This window comes from Mustela putorius, unplaced genomic scaffold (assembly GCF_011764305.1).
Source record: "Mustela putorius furo isolate JIRA1106 unplaced genomic scaffold, ASM1176430v1.1 tig00003834_pilon_pilon_pilon, whole genome shotgun sequence".
NCBI classification, from domain to species: Eukaryota; Metazoa; Chordata; class Mammalia; order Carnivora; family Mustelidae; genus Mustela; species Mustela putorius.
In genome coordinates this window covers 53,628,969-53,650,145 of record NW_025421987.1, presented here as the reverse complement: position 1 = coordinate 53,650,145, position 21,177 = coordinate 53,628,969, and the positions used below count along the sequence as shown (strand labels likewise).

General features: G+C 36.7%; 1 protein-coding gene across 6 annotated transcripts in view; it reads left to right on the top strand.

The window, feature by feature from the left end:
- Positions 1-21,177, top strand: part of LOC101671124 (ceruloplasmin) — a 57,015-nt gene that overhangs the window by 9,363 nt on the left and 26,475 nt on the right. For all 6 annotated transcript variants that reach the window (XM_004755496.3, XM_004755495.3, XM_045088500.1 and 3 more), the window contains exons 3-10: positions 372-584; positions 1,344-1,517; positions 3,353-3,607; positions 4,634-4,805; positions 7,849-7,988; positions 9,581-9,733; positions 11,245-11,459; positions 20,374-20,524. In XM_004755496.3, coding sequence (XP_004755553.1) covers positions 372-584; positions 1,344-1,517; positions 3,353-3,607; positions 4,634-4,805; positions 7,849-7,988; positions 9,581-9,733; positions 11,245-11,459; positions 20,374-20,524 — 1,473 coding nt within the window. The remainder of the gene's footprint in view (positions 1-371; positions 585-1,343; positions 1,518-3,352; positions 3,608-4,633; positions 4,806-7,848; positions 7,989-9,580; positions 9,734-11,244; positions 11,460-20,373; positions 20,525-21,177) is intronic.

Below are 21,177 nucleotides of genomic sequence, written 5' to 3'. Positions count from 1 at the left end.
TATCATATAAGATGTTCCAAATTATAATAGAGAGTAGCCATTTTGCTCATGCTTCCATACCATGACCCCAAAGCAAAAGTCGTTCTTTAAATTGTAAACCAAAAGTCACTATTCTCTATTACTACTCCCTTAAGATTCAGTAAATATAAAAAATAATAATGACCAAATTTTCTGTGAAGCTTCCAGACCCCTTAGTCATTAGCCTCTCACTCCTTCACTCCTCTGTGTCCAAACAGGACATCACCAGATACACAAGAGGGCACATACTAGAAATTGTATAAATGTTTGCTGAAAAAATTAATGGAGCATCTATTCTCTCATTTAAGTTCAAATACATTCACATTGTAACTTTATTGCATATTGCTTCCCAGGGGCCATCTATCCTGACAACACGACAGATTTTCACAAAGCAGATGACAAAGTGTATCCAGGCGAGCAGTACACATACGTATTGGATGCCACCGAAGACCAGAGTCCTGGTGAGGAAGATAGCAATTGTGTGACCAGGATTTACCATTCCCACATTGATGCTCCAAAAGATATTGCCTCAGGACTCATCGGACCCTTAATAATCTGTAAAAAAGGTACATTTTTTTCATTGTTGATCACAATGTATGACCAAAAGGCAAGAGATGGGGCAGTTTGTTTTTTTTAATTATAAGTCAACTCTTCTGTGTTATGATTGAGTAGGTAAGGTTGAGTGGGGGGGGGGGGGTGAATCCAGAAAAAAAGGAAAGAAACAGCAAGACAGGAAAAAAAGAAGGGATAAATGGAACAAGCATTCACACACATTGCTAAACAGTAAGAAACATGCTTTCCTGGAAGATAGGTTTTGCTCTATGTAATTTCCAACAGTGATGTTGAAGAGATGTATGACTTTACTGAAAGTGACCCCCTTAGCAGCACTCCGTGGTGATAGTTCTATAGCTATCTGTACTGTGTTGGTCAATACAGGATCACAGTATCTATTTCTAGCATCATGACAAAGATGACATAATTCAGTAGCTTGAAACCTAATTCTTACTGGGATAATGAGTTACCTGAAAAGACTTACTGTCTCAGCTTATGGGACCAGAACATATACACACAACTTTAAATTCCAACCTTTACATCTGCCAAAGAGTATTGAATAATTATGTGGTCAGTGGATATTCAGATATATGAGGATCTCCATGCCCTGGACACTGACCATAAAATTTCCTGGTGTTTTCATGTTTGTAAAACAGAAGTGACTAATCCAGATTTGTGCTTTATAAGAAAAATAAATCTTTAAAGCTATAAATCACCTGCTAAAAATACATGTTAAAGATTAACTTCTACTAAAATAGTAATTTTCACTTCAGATTCTCTGGATAATGAAAAAGAAAAAAATATTGACCAAGAATTTGTGGTGATGTTTTCTGTGGTGGATGAAAATCTCAGCTGGTACCTAGATGACAACATTAAAAACTATTGCTCTGAACCAGAGAAAGTTGACAAAGATGATGAAGACTTCCAGGAGAGTAACAGGATGTATTGTAAGATTATAGAAGATGTTTTAATTTTGGTCTTATTTTTCTTGATCTATTAGGTCTGCTAGGTTTATCCTTCACATGAATAGGTAGTGTGCTTCTTTATTTTTTTTTTTTAAGATTTTTACTTATTTACTTGTCAGAGAGAGAGAGAACATAAGCAGGGGAAGCCGCAGGCAGAGAGAGAAGCAGACTGCCTGTTGAGCAAGCAGCCTGATGCTTGGGATCCAAGCAGGCTGGATCCCAAGACCCTAGGATCATGACCTGATATGAAGAGAGATGCTTAACAAATTGAGCCACCCAGGCATCACTAAGTTGTGTGTTTCTAGTATGGCCTTGATAAAAAGGCATATTAAATGTGCAACTTTATATTCAGCTAGATCAAATCAAAACTCTGTGCTTAGTAAAACTGGATACACCAAATTATTCCCAAACTAATAAGTAGAAAACATCGTCAATTATGGTTTAATGTATATGCATTTTATATTTATTTATATATTTGTTTAACCTCCAAACTCATCCCAAAAATTATTTGAGGCAGCCTAAAATTATTAAACTAAATGCTTAAAATTATACTTATATCATAAAGCATTGAACTGTATTTAGGAAAATAGTTCAAACCACTACTTCTACAAGGTATTTCTTTTACTCATACATTTTTCATCTGCATCATTTTTCTTCTAACTTTTAATTCACTTTATTTCTTCTAGAAATGCTTTGTTTATTGCCTACGTTTCTCCTTAGCTCTTAATTGTGCCCCCAGACACAAAATAATGAGCTTAGTAAAGTTTTCTATCACTCAGAATTTGCATTAAAAAAATCACGTCTCTTAACATCAACTAGACCAAGAAGTATAGATTTTGTTTGTGTTTAGCTTCTTCAAAATAATCTTTACTCAAATCGGTAATACAAAAAATAACTACCAAAGCAGAAAAATAACTGACTAACAAAGTACAGAATTTTTTCACCAACTTTTGCTTATTTCTGGCTGGAAGGCCCTCTTTCTATACTTCAATCCTGCCTCTGTTCTGCAGTAATCAAAAATAGATGTTAGAAAAAGATACTCAAACATCTAGTTTGGGTCAGTCTGGTTGTACCGCTGTTGTATAATTCATGGTGCTACTGAGAAGCAATTTTCACCGTACTTCTAGGACCACCGAGTTTGAATAGTGATCCTAAATTTCTTCAAAAGGCTTTACATCACCCTGCCTTTGGACTTAGGGCTTTGTGGCTCTGGTACGGGTGCCTACAATCCTTCCCCAGCATTTCTTCTTTCCTCCTCCACATCTCTTCTAATTTTTTCTGCCAATCTTTTAAAAAAAGAAAAGAAAAGAAAAAAGCTTTCCTCGTGTTATTACACAAGTAATTCATATTCACTGTAGAAAATTGGCAGAGTTCTGATAGGCAGAAAGAAAACATTAAAGCCATTCATATTACCCCTGTCAATATGATACATGATTGATTACTAAATAAGCTTCAGTCTTTTAAAAAATTTATGTGTAGACATTTTGTATGTGTATGAATATAAACACATATTTGTATTTATAAATACACATATTAATGAGGATAGCTCCTAATGGAGAAAGAAAACAGGTTTCATCTTCAGTGTTATGTTCATCTACTAATGCTGTGTTGACAAAATTCCTGAGGCTGAATTCAGGTCTAAAATAAGAGCGCTGTGATTGATTAGTGATGTCTGATGTGGGTACAGGAGGGAGGAATAGCAACAGGATATATGTCATGTATTTTCCATCCCAAATTCATTCTGTTTCTATAGAGATAACTATTACTGTCCCAGGCACCAATGTCTGTGAGTCACAATCTCTGTTCTTGGCTTACAGCTGTGAATGGATATGTTTTCGGAAGTCTCCCAGGACTCTCCATGTGTGCAGAGGACAGAGTCAGATGGTACCTTTTTGGTATGGGTAATGAAGTGGATGTGCATGCAGCCTTCTTCCACGGCCAGGTGTTGACTAATAAGAACTACCGAATTGATACAGTCAATCTCTTTCCTGCTACCCTCTTCGAAGCTTTCATGGTGGCCCAGAATCCTGGAGAATGGATGCTTAGCTGTCAGAATCTTAACCACCTGAAAGGTAAGGCATCTTTACCCAAAATGAGCTGTCAGCTAAAATAGCATCATGTCTCAGTTACACCACTAATGAGGTAATTATGGGGAATCAGGAATAATCTGAACCTTGAACTGGTAATGTAATTTCATTCCTATGACAGTATGCATCATAATGTAATAAAAGGGACTGAAAGACTAGAATTTTATAAAGTAATAAAATGTGAAATTGTACTAATTTGGGGAAAATAACAACTGGTTCTGATTGTGTACTCCTGTCCTAAAAGTTTAATTCCCTATATAACTTCTCAGCTTTGTAAAATACACATTATCGTAAATGCCAGAAGATTTGCATGTGGTGCTGAAAGATAGTTTTTTTTTCTTGGTTCTATCAAATATAACCAACTTTGTTCTTTGAAGTCCAGCTGTTCCTTGGTTTAACTAGCTAAATTCCTCCTCTATCTCTTCAATATAAGAACATTCTTAGTTCTTAAAAAAATACTAGTTTGTAATATTGATCTACTGAAGAAATTAAATTTAACCTGGGTCTTTTGGTATGTTAACTCTGACCTTCAGACATAACCTCACCTATTAAATATGACCTTGGCCTCAGAAGACCCAACACACTGGGAACATAACCATTTTGATATTGTCTGAGAACAATAATCATATATGCTCGTTCTATTCCTCCTCCTCCACTCCACCTTGGCCCTTAAAATATGAAGTGAGGCCAAACCTCTCTTCATTAATTATCTATTAATGTGTCCCAAATTTCCCACCAAAAGACCTCCCAAGTGAAACCACAAAGATTGGTACCACATTTTTAATAATACTAGTGTTTAATATCTCTTTTCTGTGCCATATAGAGAAGTTTTACTGCTTGAATTTTCCACCAGTAATTTAGTTACTGCAGTTTACTCTAATTTTCAGTGTTGTTTCTAGCTGTCTATTTCTTCAATTCCCTTCTGTTATTTCACCGGCAGTATTTACAAGGCAATAGGAGGGAAAAACCACTGGTTCCATTAACCAATGTCTCCTTCCATGTGGCTTTCAGCTGGTCTCCAGGCCTTTTTCCAGGTCCAAGACTGTAACAAGCCTTCATCAGAGGACAATATTCGTGGGAAACATGTTAGACATTACTACATTGCTGCTGAGGAAATTGTCTGGAACTATGCACCTTCTGGAATAGATATCTTCACCAAAGAAAACTTAACAGCCCCTGGAAGGTAATTCAGGAAAAAGACTATTATTTCAAAATAGGACTCGAAAGAAAGAAAGAAAGTAGAAAGAAAGAGAGAGAGAGAGAAAGAGAAAGAAAGATCCACAAAAGATGGAATCAGGAATTAACATTATAACTGGTACCTGAAACTGAGTAACTACACTGCTAAATATTTATTAAAGTGTTTGGTATGAGTTTCCCTTTAGAAATATGACTTTTGAGTTCATGAAAGAAAACGATTTTAAAAATTATCAGATACTTAACAAATTCCTTAGAAAATACCAAGTATAATGAGACTGATCAATGCATTAGCTTTCCTTTCATGAAAATACAGCACTATACTTTCGCTAATTGAAGTCAAATAAAAATTAGTTAGTTAATTAATTGGCTAATTAATTAATTTTTTTAAATAAGAGAAAATACAGCATTGTGCAATCCGGCAGTATTAAATACGTTCACAAAATTGTACCATCATCCACACTATCCATTTCTAGAACTTTGCCATCATTCTAAATAGAAAGACTGCATCCATTAAATAGTAGCTTTCTAATCCCTGATAACTTCTACTTCCTATCTCTATGAATTTGCCTATTCTGGGCACTTAATACCAGTGGGATGATGGGAGTATTTGTCCTTTTTTGTCTGGCTTATTTCACTTAGCATAATGTTTTCATGGTTCATCCATGTCGTAGCATTTGTTCTTCTTCAAGGCTCAGTAATATTCCATTTTACACATGTATCACATTTTATTTATCCATCTGTCTGTTGATGAAAATTTGGGTTGTTTCCATTTTTGGCTATTGTGAATAATGCAGCTATGAACATGGAAGGATGAGCATATTGTTTACATCTCTGCTTTCAATTCTTTTGTGTACATCCCAGGAATGGAATTGCTCAATCATGTGACAATTGCATTTTTAATTTTTTGAGGAACAGCCATATTGTTTTCTACAGTGGCTGTACCAGTTTACATTTCCCCCAGTAATGTACAAGAGCTCCAATTTCTCTACTTCCTTGCCAATATTTATTTCACATTTTTTTATAATAGGCATCTTATTGGTTGTGAAGTTGTATCTTATTGTGGTTTTGACTTGTATTTTACTGATGATTAGTGAAGTTGAACATCTTTTCATGTTCTTGTTGATGATTCAGAGAAACATCTCTTCAAGTCCTCAAGTCCCATTGTTGAATTGGGTCGTTTGTTTTTGTTCTTGTTGGTCGTGGTTGTTAAAGCCTATGACTTCCTTACATATTTTGGATATTAACCTCTTACCAGATATATGGTTTGCAAATATTTTCTCCCGTTCTATAGGTTTTCTTTTCACTCTCATGACAGTATCCTTAGATTCACAGAAACTACTGTCCATTTCTAATAACTTCCACAGCCTCCCAGCTGTTCTTCCCTGCTTAGACTTCTTTCCTACTATCCATTCTCTATAAAGCACCTAAAGTAAGCTTTCCAAAACGTTGATGAGATTATGCCACACCCCTGCTTCAAGTCCCTGCTCAAACATCACCTCCTAAGGGGAGCTTTATTTGCCCCCAAGCTCCTTGGAAATGTTAAGTAGCTTACTCAATGACACATGCCATGTCCATGGCCAGGCCTGCCTCCACCCAGGTCTGTGATTCCTGAAGCAGATGTTTAGGTCCCAGTCTACACTGACATCCAGATGCAATGACTCCAAAGCTGCATCTTGTAAATTGTAGATTTGCATTTAAAATTGTTTAAAAGACACCCCACTTGGATGAGGTCCCTTCAAATCAGTATGTCCAATCTGAACCTATTGTCTTCCCCGTATGTCTGAGCTTCCTCCTCTGTGTGAATAGTATCAATCACTGTGCATCCCTCAGTCAAGCCTGAAACCTGAGCACCATCCCTGTCTCCCCACGTTACCACTCCCTCCTTCTCTCTTCATTATGTACTGCCTCGGTGTATCCTAAATGTCTCCAACAGTTGTCTACTTTTCCCCGACCTGAGGGATCCTCTTAAAATACTACTCCTGAATGCTCACATCTTTCAGAGCTTTCCCACTGCTCTGGGATGGAGTACTGAAACTTTAACTGGGTCCTGCTACCCACTCCTTTTCTCTCCAAGTTTCACTTTCTCTCTTCTGCCTCTTTCTCTCTCTTTTGCCCTGCTCCGTTCACCATGCTCCGGTCATATTTCATAAAACATGCCGCATTCACTCTTTCCTCTGAACCTTCCACAGTGTGTTGCTTCTTTGTAAACACCCACCCCATTCTCCCCACCACATATATTTCATCTTTCTAACTTGACTCTCTCTCTTCTAGATCATTTTGAAAAATCACTTTCTTTGGAAAGTTTTTGGGGCCTTTTCCCAACGCTTCCCTTAAGCCCAGGAGAATGTTCCATAACACCCTGTGCTTATTGCTTGTTATTATGTTGATCAGTTCATAGTCTGTCTTCTCTGATCAGTATAAAGTCCCTGTGGACAGGGCTGGGTCCAGCTTGCTTCTGGTTATACCATCAGCACATAACAAGTTTCCTGGTAAAAAGCAGGTGTCCAATACATTCATCAAATGGGAGAAGAGAGGAATGGGTTGACTCTGGCAAGTCAGATGCCTTTCTGAAATTTAATTTCTTCATTTATAAGAATGAAGGGGAGAATAATACCAACTTTGTTGCCATATTGTGTGAGTGTCAGATAATAAATGAAAGTTCCTAAGTACCTGGCTTGTGCTAATATGCAATGAACAGTAGATCCTGAATTTTAAACATTTTGTAACTTGTTTTAAAGATTCCATTATAGAACAATTAATGACTATTAGGGGTTGATGTGGGTCATCCTAAAATTTTCCACTTCACTTGAAAAAAAGGAAAACTCTACACCATGATACCCCACCCATTAATTGAACAGCCTTCTACGAGGTGCCTAGTACCAGCTGCTTCTGTCTGAATATTTAGCAAATCATAAATAAGCCTTGCCTCTGAGCACTGGTCATAATTTTGCTTTGCAATTTCTCCTATGTGAATGCCTGCTGTTTGTTCTGCTCTCAACTCCAGTGTTAAACCCTTTTTCTTTTGGCAGTGCTTCAGAGGTATTTTTTGAACAGGGCACTACAAGAATTGGAGGATCTTATAAAAAGCTGGTTTATCGTGAGTACACAGATGCCTCCTTCACAAATCGAAAGAGGAGAGGCCCTGAAGAGGAACATCTTGGCATCCTGGGTGAGTCCATGCAGAATATCTGTGACTGTTGGACTCTTGTCCTGGACTACCTACCCAGTCTCAGAAAGAACAGAAACTTCAGGACCCACAGTATGATTTCTACATATAAACTAAGGATGTGGAGGGTCATTCAATAATTAAAGGATAGCAGCTAATTACTTTTCCAATGTAAATTACCAATAGTAAATCTTCATCATTAAAAGCTCTGCTGACTTCAGATTTTTTGTTTCCTTCAAGAGGTAAGGAGAGTGGCACCTGGGTGGCTCAGTTGATTAGCCTTCAGCTCAGGTCATGATCCCAGGGTCATGGGATCAAGTCCCGCTTTGGGCTCTCTGCTCAGTGGGGTGTCTGCTTCTCCCTTTCCTCCCCGCTCATGCTCTCTGTTGCCATTCTTCTCTCAAATAAGTATATAAAGATTTTTTAAAAAGGGCAAGGAGAAATGTGTGTTTATGACTTGGTTTAAATTAACAACAACAAAAATAAAATAAATTGACAACAAAGCCATTAGCCTCTATTCTTAACTGAAAGTACATTCCTCTAGAATTAAAGTCCAGGCTACTAATGAAAAAGGCAGAGTCTGTCTTAGAACCTTGGGCACAACCCAGAGACCTGTTCTTGCTCAAACCTTCAGGCAGAATATAGTGGGTGAGCACACAGAGTCTGAATTCAGACTGTCCTCATGCCTCGCCTATGGGCTATGTGACCTCTGAAAGTACTGTTTACTCTGCCTGCTCTCTTTGTGTAAAATGGGAACAATAATAACAATAATAGTCCTGGGCCACCTTTGTGGTTCAGGCAGTTAAGCGTCTGACTCTTGGTTTCAGCTCAGGTCATGATCTCAGGGTCCTGGGATTGAGCCCCGCATCCACCTCTGCACTCAGCGGGGAATCGGCTTCTCTTTCTCTCTCTGCTCCCCGGCAGGCATTCGCAGTCTATCTCTCAAATAAATAAATAAATCTTTAAAAAATTAACAATAACAGTTCTTATCTCATAAAGATGCTGTAAGGATTAAATGAGAAGCACATGAGAAGCTCTCAATAAATACTATTTTATGTATTGCATAAAATATCTACTATATATGTTTTTATTCTATATTTGGTAACAATATTGATTTTGGTGAAAGAAAATCCATAAAAATGTTACTCTTCACATCCAAGACAATTTAACTTACCCTATTTGGGTGGTCAAGGTTTAACTAGCAGTCCCCCTGACTCTTTGGACAAATATCACACATCTGGCCAGCAGAAGGCTAGGATGAGGAATATAGACTCCTAATAATTTCTTGTCGATGTATAAAGCTGGTGAACCAACTTGGATGAAAATGATAACAAATTTCCTTAACCTGAAGATAAATCAGAAAGCCCTTCTTCTTTCTAGCCTCACCATGTCAAGTTGATAACAGACTTTAAAACAAAAAACAAAAACAAAAACAAAACAAAACCAAAAAAAAAGCAGGTGTTCCATTTGCCAGAAACAAGATGTTGCTGCCAGCAGTTCCTGCCAGAGGACAAGCCAAAATAAACAACTGTGTTACGTATTCTGTTTGTTATACGCCAAGGAAGACTAACAATGCTCTCTTTGTCCCTACCTAGGTCCTGTCATTTGGGCAGAGGTGGACGATACCATCAGAGTCACTTTCCATAACAAAGGAGCATATCCCCTCAGTATTGAGCCGGTTGGGGTGAGGGTCGGCAAGAACAACGAAGGCACATACTATACCTCACTTCACAACTCCCTGAGTGAAAGTGAGTACGACATTCTGTAACCCAACTACATTTAACAACCTACTGTGCTGGTCGGCCCGGGAAAACTGCCCAGCAAAAACTCTAGGCAGAAACCTCCAAGGAAGCCGCTCATATATCATTCTTAGGCATCGTGCCAGGAAGCAAGTTAACCTCTTCTTCCATTTCCAACTGGCATATGGAATTTTGTCCTGCCTGAATTGGATGATTTTTGACAATGCTGGTAGGAACTTATTGAGATTATATCAATTATACATTTCCGGGGTACAGTTTGGGTGAATTTTAGATTTGAAAAATGTTCTTAAAATTGTAAGATTAGATGCTCATTAGAATATTTGAAAAATAGAAAAAGTACAGCCAAAAATATTATCTATAGTTCTATGGATAACCACTATGATATTCTTATGTAACCCCCCAGTCTTTCATCTGTGTACATATAATATATATTTGAATGTAGTTGAAATCATAGTATATAAATACTTGTCATTGTATTTTTATACTGTTTGTTTCCTTAGCATTATAAGCATTTTAATATAACTTTAATAATACAAATATTCCATTTTATGCATGCATTTGGGTATTTCTATATATCAGGCTGACAAATGAAGACAAGTGCTTTTGCCACCTCTTACAGTGTGACTGTGGGCAAGTTATTCAGTCCTTCTGACCTCAGTTTCCCCAAGTGTAAAATCAGGATATTTGAACATGATCATCTGCAGTTACCTTTCAGTTCTGAAGTTATTTTTAATTCAGTTTTGTTCAATAGAACATGTATGGATTATACCCTCTTTTCAGGTGTTGTTCTTGCAAAGGAAATATAGAGACACTGCTTCCTTCAGGGCACATTCCTTCAGGTACATTCTGTTTGTGGGGGAAATACACATAACCTAGCATGAAAGGTACTGGGGACATCATCAGAGGCTTTGAGAGCAGCCCTGTCTTAGTCCGTTCAGGCTGCTGTAACTAAATTCCACAGACTGGGTGGCTTATAAACAACAGGACTTCATTTCTCACAGTTCTGCAAACAGGAAGTCCAAGATCAGGGGGCCAGCGTGGTTGGATAAGGACCTTTTTCTGGGTCTTACACTTCTTGCTGTGTTCCCATGTGGTAACAGGGGCTAGGGAGTTCTGTGGGATCTCTCTTTAAGGGCACTAATCCAATTTAGGGGGTGCTCTAGTCTCATGGTTTAATCATCCACCAAAGTCCCCACCTTCTAGGACTACCTCATTGGGCATTAAGATTCCAATATGTGAATTCTAGGAGGACACAAACATTCAGACCATAGCAGGCACCAGTCACAGACCGGTTAAGAGGAGGCTTCCTGAAGGAAATCACACCCATCCGTGACCTGACACAGGAACACAAGTGGGACACCATTCAAGTAGGATTTCATTCTAATTCGTAATAAGGAACTGAGAAGTGGGTTGTCTTGGACTAAACCCGGTCTACTTGGTAGCTCAAATGACCACATTAGAAAGCATACTTAACCTCTCCAATGTGATGTTTCTCACAGGTGTGCCTCCTCCTCCAGCTTCACATGTAGCACCCAAACAAACATTCACCTACGAATGGACTGTCCCCAAAGAAGTGGGACCCACTTACAAAGATCCCATCTGCCTATCTAAGATGTATTACTCTGCTGTGGATCCCACCAAAGATATATTCACTGGGCTTATCGGGCCAATGAAAATATGTAGGAAAGGAAGTTTACATGCAAACGGGAGACTGGTGAGTCCAATGAGGGAAAATTTAAAGGACTTCCCAACCCCTTTGAATTATCATTATTATAAGAAAAATTGTGGGTTTTGAGACAGTGAGGATTTAATACATAATATTTATTACAAATTTTTCTCCAGCTCATAAGAGCTCTCCTATGCATAAATTCTCCGGCTAACATGATTATTTCAAGATGAGTTGGAAACAGACTTTTCTTAGAATCGAGGCTCTTTTATGATACTTTTAGACTTCAACACACAAATAAAAAATGATAATTGGTCACTCAGCATTCACTGAGGAAAGTACTGCTTAATGCATTTTTAAAAAGGAGGAAATGACCATTTGACCAGGAAAGAGAAATACCTAACTCCATCATGTTTTTATCTCTAAGTATTATAATATGAACCTATAAAAGATAAGGACTCTTTAAAAAATAGCCCTCAATATAATGATCATAACTTAGAATCATCATAATAATGTTAGTATCATCAATTTTTAATCAAATTTTTTCATCACATTTCTAATCAGTGTTCCCGTTTTTCCAGCTGCCTCTTAATTGTTTCAAGTTTGTTGTTTGAATCAGTATGCAAATAATGACACACATTGTAATCAGTTGTTGTGTTTCTCAAGGTTTCTCAAGGTTGTATTTTTTTCCTGTCACAAGGGTCATTTATCTTATGGAAGTTTCCCTTGCCTGGATTCACTGCTCATACTCCTATGGTGTCATTCAGCATGTTTTTTTCTCTTTCCCTCAATTTCTTATAAATCAGTGGCTAGATCTACAGATTTGATCAAATACAGGTTAGATTTTTTTTCCCTCAGTACTGCCTCATGTGTTCTACTGGGTACTTCCATCAGCTGGGAATGTTGTCGGCCTCTGAGAACCAGTTCTTAGATTCATAAACTAATCAGGGATTGTACAATAGTAACATCCTGATCCCATCATTCTTTATTTATTAGCCAGTATGTTTCCATAAACAGAAACTTCCCTTCATGGATTGTTTGGTTAGCCTGAGGTACATGTTCTATAAGAAAGGAGTGACAAATGCTTGATTCTTTCCCTTTATTTACAAGTTTTCAAAGTAATAGTTCTCCTCTAACATACTTCAAAGATTCTTAATAATTTTTTCTTGTTAAGTGCTATTGTGAACTCATGGATTTAAGAATATATGGTATGTTTAAAATCACTAATATTATCACTATAGATGCCCCCCAAATTCTATTTCTTGCCATGGAGGAGATTTGTTCTGGTTGATTCCTTCATTTTCAGATGAACTTAGTAGTCCTTGAAGCTTCCTTGATTTTTAGTATAAAAAGCTATTTTAGGTTCATATTATACACTTTCTGAGTCAGACCTAGAATCAAAAAGCCCTAGTTCTTTTCAGTAAGAAATTATATTCAGAACCACAATCTGGGCACTATGGGTATTCATTTCTATTGGCTTAATCATTGTTCCTAGCCCTTTTCTATGGGCAGAACTAGAAAACGTACTTTTTTAAGAGAAAATTTATCATGAGTTCATACTGATACTTTCTATTCAAATTCAGGTCTAAGGATTCTTATTGTTTTTTACTTAACTTTATTTATCTTACATCAGTACTCCCTTCAGCTGCACTGAAAAATCTTAGTTCTCAATGATACCAACATAAACATTTACTCAATTCATTCCACACTATGCATACAATAGCCTCAGAATCATAATTACAATACTACAGCCAGAATATAATTACTGAAAACAATTTAAGATTTGTTTGCTGCCCTTTTGGTCCTTAGAGTAGATCCCACTGGGGATGTTCTGTCAAATTACAAAGTTAAAGTCATCTGGAATAGTTCCTCGCTGTGTAGTTTTGCTATCCACCAGATACACAGGTTTATTGAATTTTACTTCTGTTTCTTTTAGGGATTGCCTTTAAAATTGTAATATTATTTATAATAATGTAAAATATTTCCTGGTTCCACATCAAATCTACAAAAAGAGACATATTCAAAGAAGTCTAGCTCCTATCCTTTCTCCCCTCTTATTTATTCTCTTATTATAAGCACCTTTTATTTTTAGCTTTAGAGTTTTTTATTTTTTCACTATTATTTTTGTCAACTTAACTTTTCAGCGCACTTTAAGGTTAACAGCAAAATTAAGAAGAAAATGCAGATTTCCCATATATCCCCTACCCACTCCCCCACCCGCCCCCATACACACAGCCTCCCTCAGGATCAACATTTCCAACAGAGGGCACCTGTGTTACAATTGATGAACCTACACTGATACATTGTTATCATCCAAAGTCCATAGTTTACTTTAGAATTCACTCTCCGTGTTTACATCCTGTGGGTGTAGACAAATGTATAATGGAAATGTCCACCATTATGGAATCATATAGAATATTTTCACTGCCGTAAAAATCCTTTTCCACTTATTTATCTCTTATTACCAATCCCCAACCCCTGGTAACCACTGGTCTTTTTAATAATTTATAGTTTTGCCTTTTTCCAGAATGCTGTAGTTAGAATCATACAGTATATAGCCTTTTCAGACTGGCCTCTTTCACTTGGTAATACACATTTAAGTTTCTTCCAAGTCTTTTCATGGCTCAGTAGTTCATTCCTTTTTAGTGCTGAATCATGTTCCATTGCCTGAATGTACCAGATTTTTTATCCATTCACCTGCTGAAGACCATCCCGGTTACTTCCAAGTTTTGGCAATTGTGCATACAGCTGCCATAAATATCCATGTGCAGGTTTTTGTGTAGACATAAGTTTTCAGCCACTTTGGGTAAATACCAAGGAGTCCAGTTGCTGGACTGTATGGTAAAAATGCATTTCGTTTTGTAAGAATACCAAACTGTCTTCCAAAAATGGCTATACCATTTTGCATTCCCACTAGACATGAACAGGAGTTCCTGTTGTGCCACATCTTTGCCAGTATCTGGTGTGGTCAGTGTTCCAAATTTGGTCATTCCAATAGGTGTGTAGTGGTAACTCGTTTTTGTTTTAATGTTTGTTTCTCTAATGATATAGGAAGTAGAACATTTTTTCAAATGCTTGTTTTCCATCTGTTTATCTTCTTTGGTGAGGTATCTGTTAAGGTCTTTGCCTATTGGTTAATAGTGTTGTTTGTTTTCTTAATATTGAGTTTTAAAACTTCTTTGATATCTTGGATAATTGTTCTTTATCAGATGTGTCTTTTGCAAATATTCTCTCCCAGTCTGTGGATTGTCTTCTCACTTATCTGGACATTATCTTATATAGAGCATAAACCGTGATTTTGATGAAGTCCACCTGATCTATTATTTATTTCATAGTTTGTGCCTTTAGGTATTATATCTCAAAAGTTCTAGCCAAGGTCATCTGGATTTTTCTTATGTTGTCTTTTAGGAGCCTTATTTATTTTACATTTAGGTCTGTGATCCATTTTGAGTTAATTTTTGTAAAGAGTGTAAGATCTGTGTCTAGATTCTTCTTTTTTTTTTCCCGCTTGTAAACGAGCAGTTGTTACATCACCATTTGTTGAAAAGACTATCTTTGTTCCTATGTATTGCCTTTGCTCCTTTGTCAGAGATCAGTTGACTAAATTTATGTGAGTCTACTTCTGGTCTCTCAATTCTTCCCATTGATGTTTTGGTCTATTCTTTCACCAGTAGCATAGTGTCTTGATTGCTGCAGTGTTATAGTAAGTTCTGAAGTTGGGAAATGTCCAGTCTTCTGAGTTTGTTTTTCTTCAGTATTATGTTGGTTATTCTGGGCCTTTTGCCTCTGTACAAACTTCAAAGTCACTTTGTTGATATACACAAATAATTTTCTGGTATTTTTATTGGGACTGCATTGAATCTATAGATTGAATTGGGAAGAACTGACAGCTTGACAGTATTGAGTCTTCCTATCCATGAACATGGAATTTCTACTTACGGTAAGGTAATAGTAAACAGAAATTCTAGTTTAGATAAGGTGAATATAATATTTGAGGTGAGATCTAAATTTCAAGAAGGAAGTCTTGCAAAGATCTCGGGGAAAGTGAAGGGAATAGCTAGTCCCAAATGTATAATTTTATTTAAAAATTATATTTAAAACATTTTTATTTAAAAATTTGCTATGTATCTTTTTTCCTTTGATTTGTAAGCATGATGAAATACATTAAGGATTTCCTAATGTTGAACCAGTCTTGCCCTTCTCAGGAAAAACATTATTTGAACACTGTGAGTTTTTTTGTTTGTTTGCAAATTTTCATTTAAGCTCTAGTTAGTTATCATACGGGCAATACTAGTTTCAGGAATAGAATTCAGTGGTTTGTCACTTATAACAACACTCAGTGTTCATCATAACAAGTGCCCTCCTTAATACCCATCATCCTTCTAGTTAATCCCCTGCCCACCTCCCTCCAGCAACTCTCAGTTTGCTCTATAGAGTCTCTTATGGTTTCTTTCCCTCTCTATTTAGCTCCTCCCATATGTTCATATGTTTTGTTTCTTAAATTCCACATGTGAGGAAGTCATATGGCATTTGTATTTCTCTGACTGACTTATTTCACTTAGCATAATACCCTCTAGTTCCACCCACATCATTGCAAATGGCAAGATTTCATTCTTTTAATGGCTGAGTATTAGACACACACACACACACACACACACACACACACACATGTAGGTATATATACGTATACATATATATATATACCACCTCTTCTTCATCCATCCATCTCTTGATGGACATGTGAGCTCTTTCCATAGTTTGGCTATCATTAATAGTGCTGCTATAAACACTGGGATGCATGTACCCCTTTGGATCTGTATTTTTATATCCTTTGGGTAAACATCTAGTAGTTCAATTGCTGGATAGAACAGTAGTTCTATTTTTAGCTTTTTGAGGAACCTCCATACTGTTTTCCAGAGTGACTGCTCCAGTTTGTATTACCACCAGCAGTGTAAGAGGGTTCCCCTTTCTCTGCATCCTTGTCAACACCTGTTGTTTCTTGTGTTGTTGATTTTAGCCATACTGACAGGTGGGATCTCATTGTGGTTTGGTTTGTATTTCCCTGGTGATGAATGATGTTGAGGGTCTTTTCAAGTGTCTCTTAGCCATCTCTATGTCTTCTTTGGAAAAATGTCTGTTCATGTCTTTTGCCCATTTCTTAACTGGATTATTTGTTTCTTGGGTGTTGAGTTTCATAAGTTCATTATAGATTTATCAGATATGTCATTTGCAAATATCTTTTCCCATTCTTTAGGTTACTGTTTTGTTGACTGTTTCCTTCTCTGTGCAGAAACTTTTTATCTTGATGAAGTCCCAATAGTTCATGTTTGCTTTTGTTTCCCTTGCTTTTAGAGACATGTCTTTCTTGTAAAAAGTTTCTGTGGCCAATGTCAGAGGGGTTGTTGTCTATATTCTCCTCTAAGATTTTGATGGTTTCCTGTCTCACATTTAGGTCTTTCATCCATTTTTGAATTTATTTTTTTTGTGTATGGTGTAAGAAAGTGGCCAAGTTTCATTCTTCCACATGTTTCTCTCCAGTTTTCCCAACACCATTTGTTGAAGGGACTGTCTTTTATCCACTGGATATTCTCTCCTGCTTTGTTGAAGATTACTTGACTGTATAGTTGTGGATACATTTCTGGGTTTTCTATTCTGTTATATTGATCCATGTGTCTGGGGTGTTTTTTGTTTGTTTGTTTTTTGTTTTCTGTTTTTTGCCAGTACAATACTGTCTTAAGGATTACAGCTTTGTAATAATAGCTTTAAGTCTGGAATTGTGATGCCTCCAGCTTTGTTTTTCTTGATCAGGGTTGCTTTGGCTATTTGGGGTATTTTGTGGTTCCATACAGATTTTAGGGTTGTTTGTTCTAGATCTGTGAAAAATGCTGGTGGTATGGGCACTGTGGCTTTTTAATTTTTTTCCAATATATTTCTGTGCAGAATTTGATAGTGTTTTATTTAGAATTTCTCATTTAAACTGTAAGCAATATTATTTTAGATTTTGTGTGTGCTTTTTTAGATATTAAATCATGGTTTTACTATCTTCATCAAACAAATTGAGAAGATTTATAATTCCCAATTAAGTAAATTGGGAAGATTTGAATACTTTGGAACTGTTTAAATAGATAGGAATCATCTGCTCCTTGGAGATTTGAAAGAGATATCTGTAAAATTATTTTAACTGTGTGACTTAAAAAGAAGTAGTTAGGGTTTCTTTCTTTCTGTCTGTCTATCATAATATGTTTTAATCACATTTTCATTTCACCTATGGATATTGGTCTATTCAGGTACCTTCCTCTAAGTCAGCTTATCACACTTATTGTACATAATGATATTTTGTTCCTTCCCCATACATGTGGTTATATCCTTTTCTCTGTTTTATTGTGGTATATTTGGGTTATCTCTTTTTTTTTTTTAATTAGACTTGCCAGAGATTTGGGTATTTCATCGGTCTTTTCAAATAATACATTTTTAGGTTTAGCCATTTAAATTTGTGCTCTAATTTATTAAACAGTTTCTCTTTTGCCTGTATTAATTCTTTTCTCCTTTTTTCATTTCACTTTTCTAAAATTTTCAGATACTTACAAACATTTATTTTTATTTGGTTTTACTTTAAATAAAAAGTATTTCAGGGGTGCCTGGGTGGCTCAACTGGCTAAGCATCCAACTATTGATTTTAGCTCAGATCATGATATCAGGGTCATGAGATCGAGCCCTGTGTCAGACTCCACACTGGGAGAGCAGCCTGCTTAAGATTCTCTCTCTGTGGGGAACCTGGGTGGCTCAGTAATTAAGCATCTTCTTTTGGCTCCAGTCATGATCCCAGGGTCCTGGGATTAAGCCCCCATCGGGCTCCCTACTCAGTGGGAAGTCTGTTTCTCCCTCTTCCACTCCCCCTGCTTGTATTTCCTCTTTCACTCTCTCTCTCTCTCTGTCTCTCTCTTTCTGTCAAATAAATAAATAAATAATATGTTTTTTAAAAAAGATTTTCTCTCTCTCCTACTGCCCCTCCCCTTCCCACCCTGTACACACATGTGTGTTGTGCTCTCTTTCTAAAAAAATTTTAAAAATAAAAGTATTTCAGACTCTCAGTTTATATGTTTCGTATATCCCATGCATTATGCCTTGTTGTCATGGATATTGCTTACTAAATATTTAGTAATTCATGTTTGCTTCCTCTCTAAGAGTTACTAGGATCAAATATGATCAATTTAATTTTATTAACTTTTTTCCTTTATTAGTACTTTTTAGTTTTGTTGCATTATTATTGGAAAATATGGCCTATACACATTTCACTGAAGTTTTCTCTATAGATCAGAATACAAGTGAATGTAGCAGTCCTTTATTACAATCCCTACACATGTGAGAATGTATTTTTGTTGTTCTTTGCTAGGTATAGAATTTTTCTTTTTCCCCTCAAAAATGTAAATGCTACTCCATCTTCTTCTGACATTTATTGTACCAGAGAAGTTCAGTGTTTGTGATAACATTTTTAAAATGACTTATTGTAGAAATTTGTCTATGTCTGAAATTCAGAAATTTTGCCAGACTATTTTTTTTAAATTTATTTATTTTGACAGAGAGAGATCACAAGTAGAGAGAAAGGCAGGCGGGGGGGGGGGAGCAGGCTCCCCGCTGAGCAGGGAGCCCGATGCGGGGCTTGATCCCAGGACTCTGGGATTATGACCTGAGCCGAAGGCAGAGGCTTTAACCCACTGAGCCACCCAGGCATCCCGCCAGACTATTTTTAAGCATAGATTTCTATGACTACTTTTGCCTTGTTTTCAGTGAAGCTTTTGAATCTGAATTTTCTGTTTCTGGTAGTAATCATTTCCACTATTATTTATTATCATTGCTTTTCCCCCTTTTATAATATCTCTCTTTCTTAAATCGTTACTATGTATGTATTTTTCATCTTTCAATCTTTTCTTCTGATTTATGGGAGCTTTCTTAAAATTATACCCATCATAGGGGCACCAGGGTGGTGCAGTCAGTTAGTTGTCAGATTCTTGGTTTCAGCTCAGGTCATAATCTCAGGGTCATGGGATCGGGTCCTACATCAGGCTTCATGTTCAGCACAGAGTCTGCTTGAGACTTTCTCTCCCTCTACCTCTCCCTCAACTCTCTCTGTCTTTCAAATAAATGAAAAATAAAAAAAAAAATTATCCCCATCAACGATTCAGTTTTCTATAAGATCTAATCTTCAGGTCTCTGCTTTAGTTGGTTTTTAAAAATTTGATAATCGTATTTTTCATCTGAAAAAAATTATCTCAGAAAAAAGATGTGCAATAATCTCTAAACTTTTCTTTGAGGAAGTATCTAGTTTTCAGGTGCTCATATGTTTTGATTTCTTAGACTGATTGCCTTCTTCTGAACTACTGACATATTCCATAGACCAGATAGCATTTCTGCTCATTTATGTTTCACGAGGGACAGCGAGAGAGAAAGTGAGAATGTTTGTCAATGTGACTGAAGATTGTGTGAATTCCTGTTCCTTCTCAGTCAGAAGGCTTTTTTTTTTTTTTTGACAGACTATTTCTTCACTTAAGAGGATTTCTCCCTCTATCTGCTTCCCCTGCTCTGCCTTACAGAAGTTCTTCAAATTTTCATGAATGCAGATGACACTTTCCCCAATTTTTGGCACAGGCAGCTTTTCCCCCTATTTTAGTCACTGTGTTTGGTGTGTTCAGTGGTATGGGCAGAGCTGGAAGGAAGGTGAGGAGAGGAGTCAGAAGGTGTAGGTGCAGAGAGAGACTTAGATCATGTTGAATCAAAAACCTACTACAAAGATAGGAATGAAAACTCTGGCAATCAGCTGGACTATTTCATGAGCCCCATCTACAAAGAGGAATGGAAACTTTTTATCCTTCCTTTGGTGAATTTGTGCCCAAATAGTACTGTGTGCTGTCTTTCTGCTTCACTTGTCCTATCTTCACATCATTATTCTTGTCTCAATTTACAGAAAAATGTAGACAAGGAGTTCTACCTGTTTCCCACAGTGTTTGATGAGAATGAAAGTTTACTCCTGGATGAGAATATTAGAATGTTTACAACCTCACCTCATCTAGTGAATAAGGAAGATGAAGATTTTCAGGAATCTAATAAGATGCACTGTGAGTATGCATCACCTGCCAATATTGAGTTATTTCAGCACGGCCCATGTAACGCTTTTAATGAAACCAAAATGCTAATTACTTTGCCCATTGATTAATTTTCAACAAATGATTAAATACAGCTCTGAAGGTAATATTAATATTTAAGGTATCAGTCAATTATTTTTCATTTTGCTTAATCTAGAATAATAAAACATAAAATCTATCAATTAGATACCTGGTCCTTAAAATATAGTCCCTGGATCAGCAGCTTTAGCATGACCCAGGGACTTGTTAGAAATGCAAATTCTGGAGCCCCAACTCTTACCTACTGGATCAGAAACTTTATGGGTGAGGCCAGCAATCTCTATGTAACAAAACCTTCTACATCATTGTAATATGCCTAAATTTGAGAACTACTGGATTAGATGCTTTTCTCATCTGTGGTTTAATAGCAACAGCCTCATTTTATTATTCAAAAGAAAGATGTGGCCTCTGTTGTCAACGAATTTTAATGAATCTCACCCTTGACTACAAATTAGAATTCCCCTGGGAGTTTTATTAGAACTGTTAAAACTATTTTTTAAGTGCTCAGGGCAACCTCCAGAAATTCTTATTTAATTGAAACCTAGCATCAGATTTTCTTTTTCGTTCCCAGAATAATTCTAGAGGTT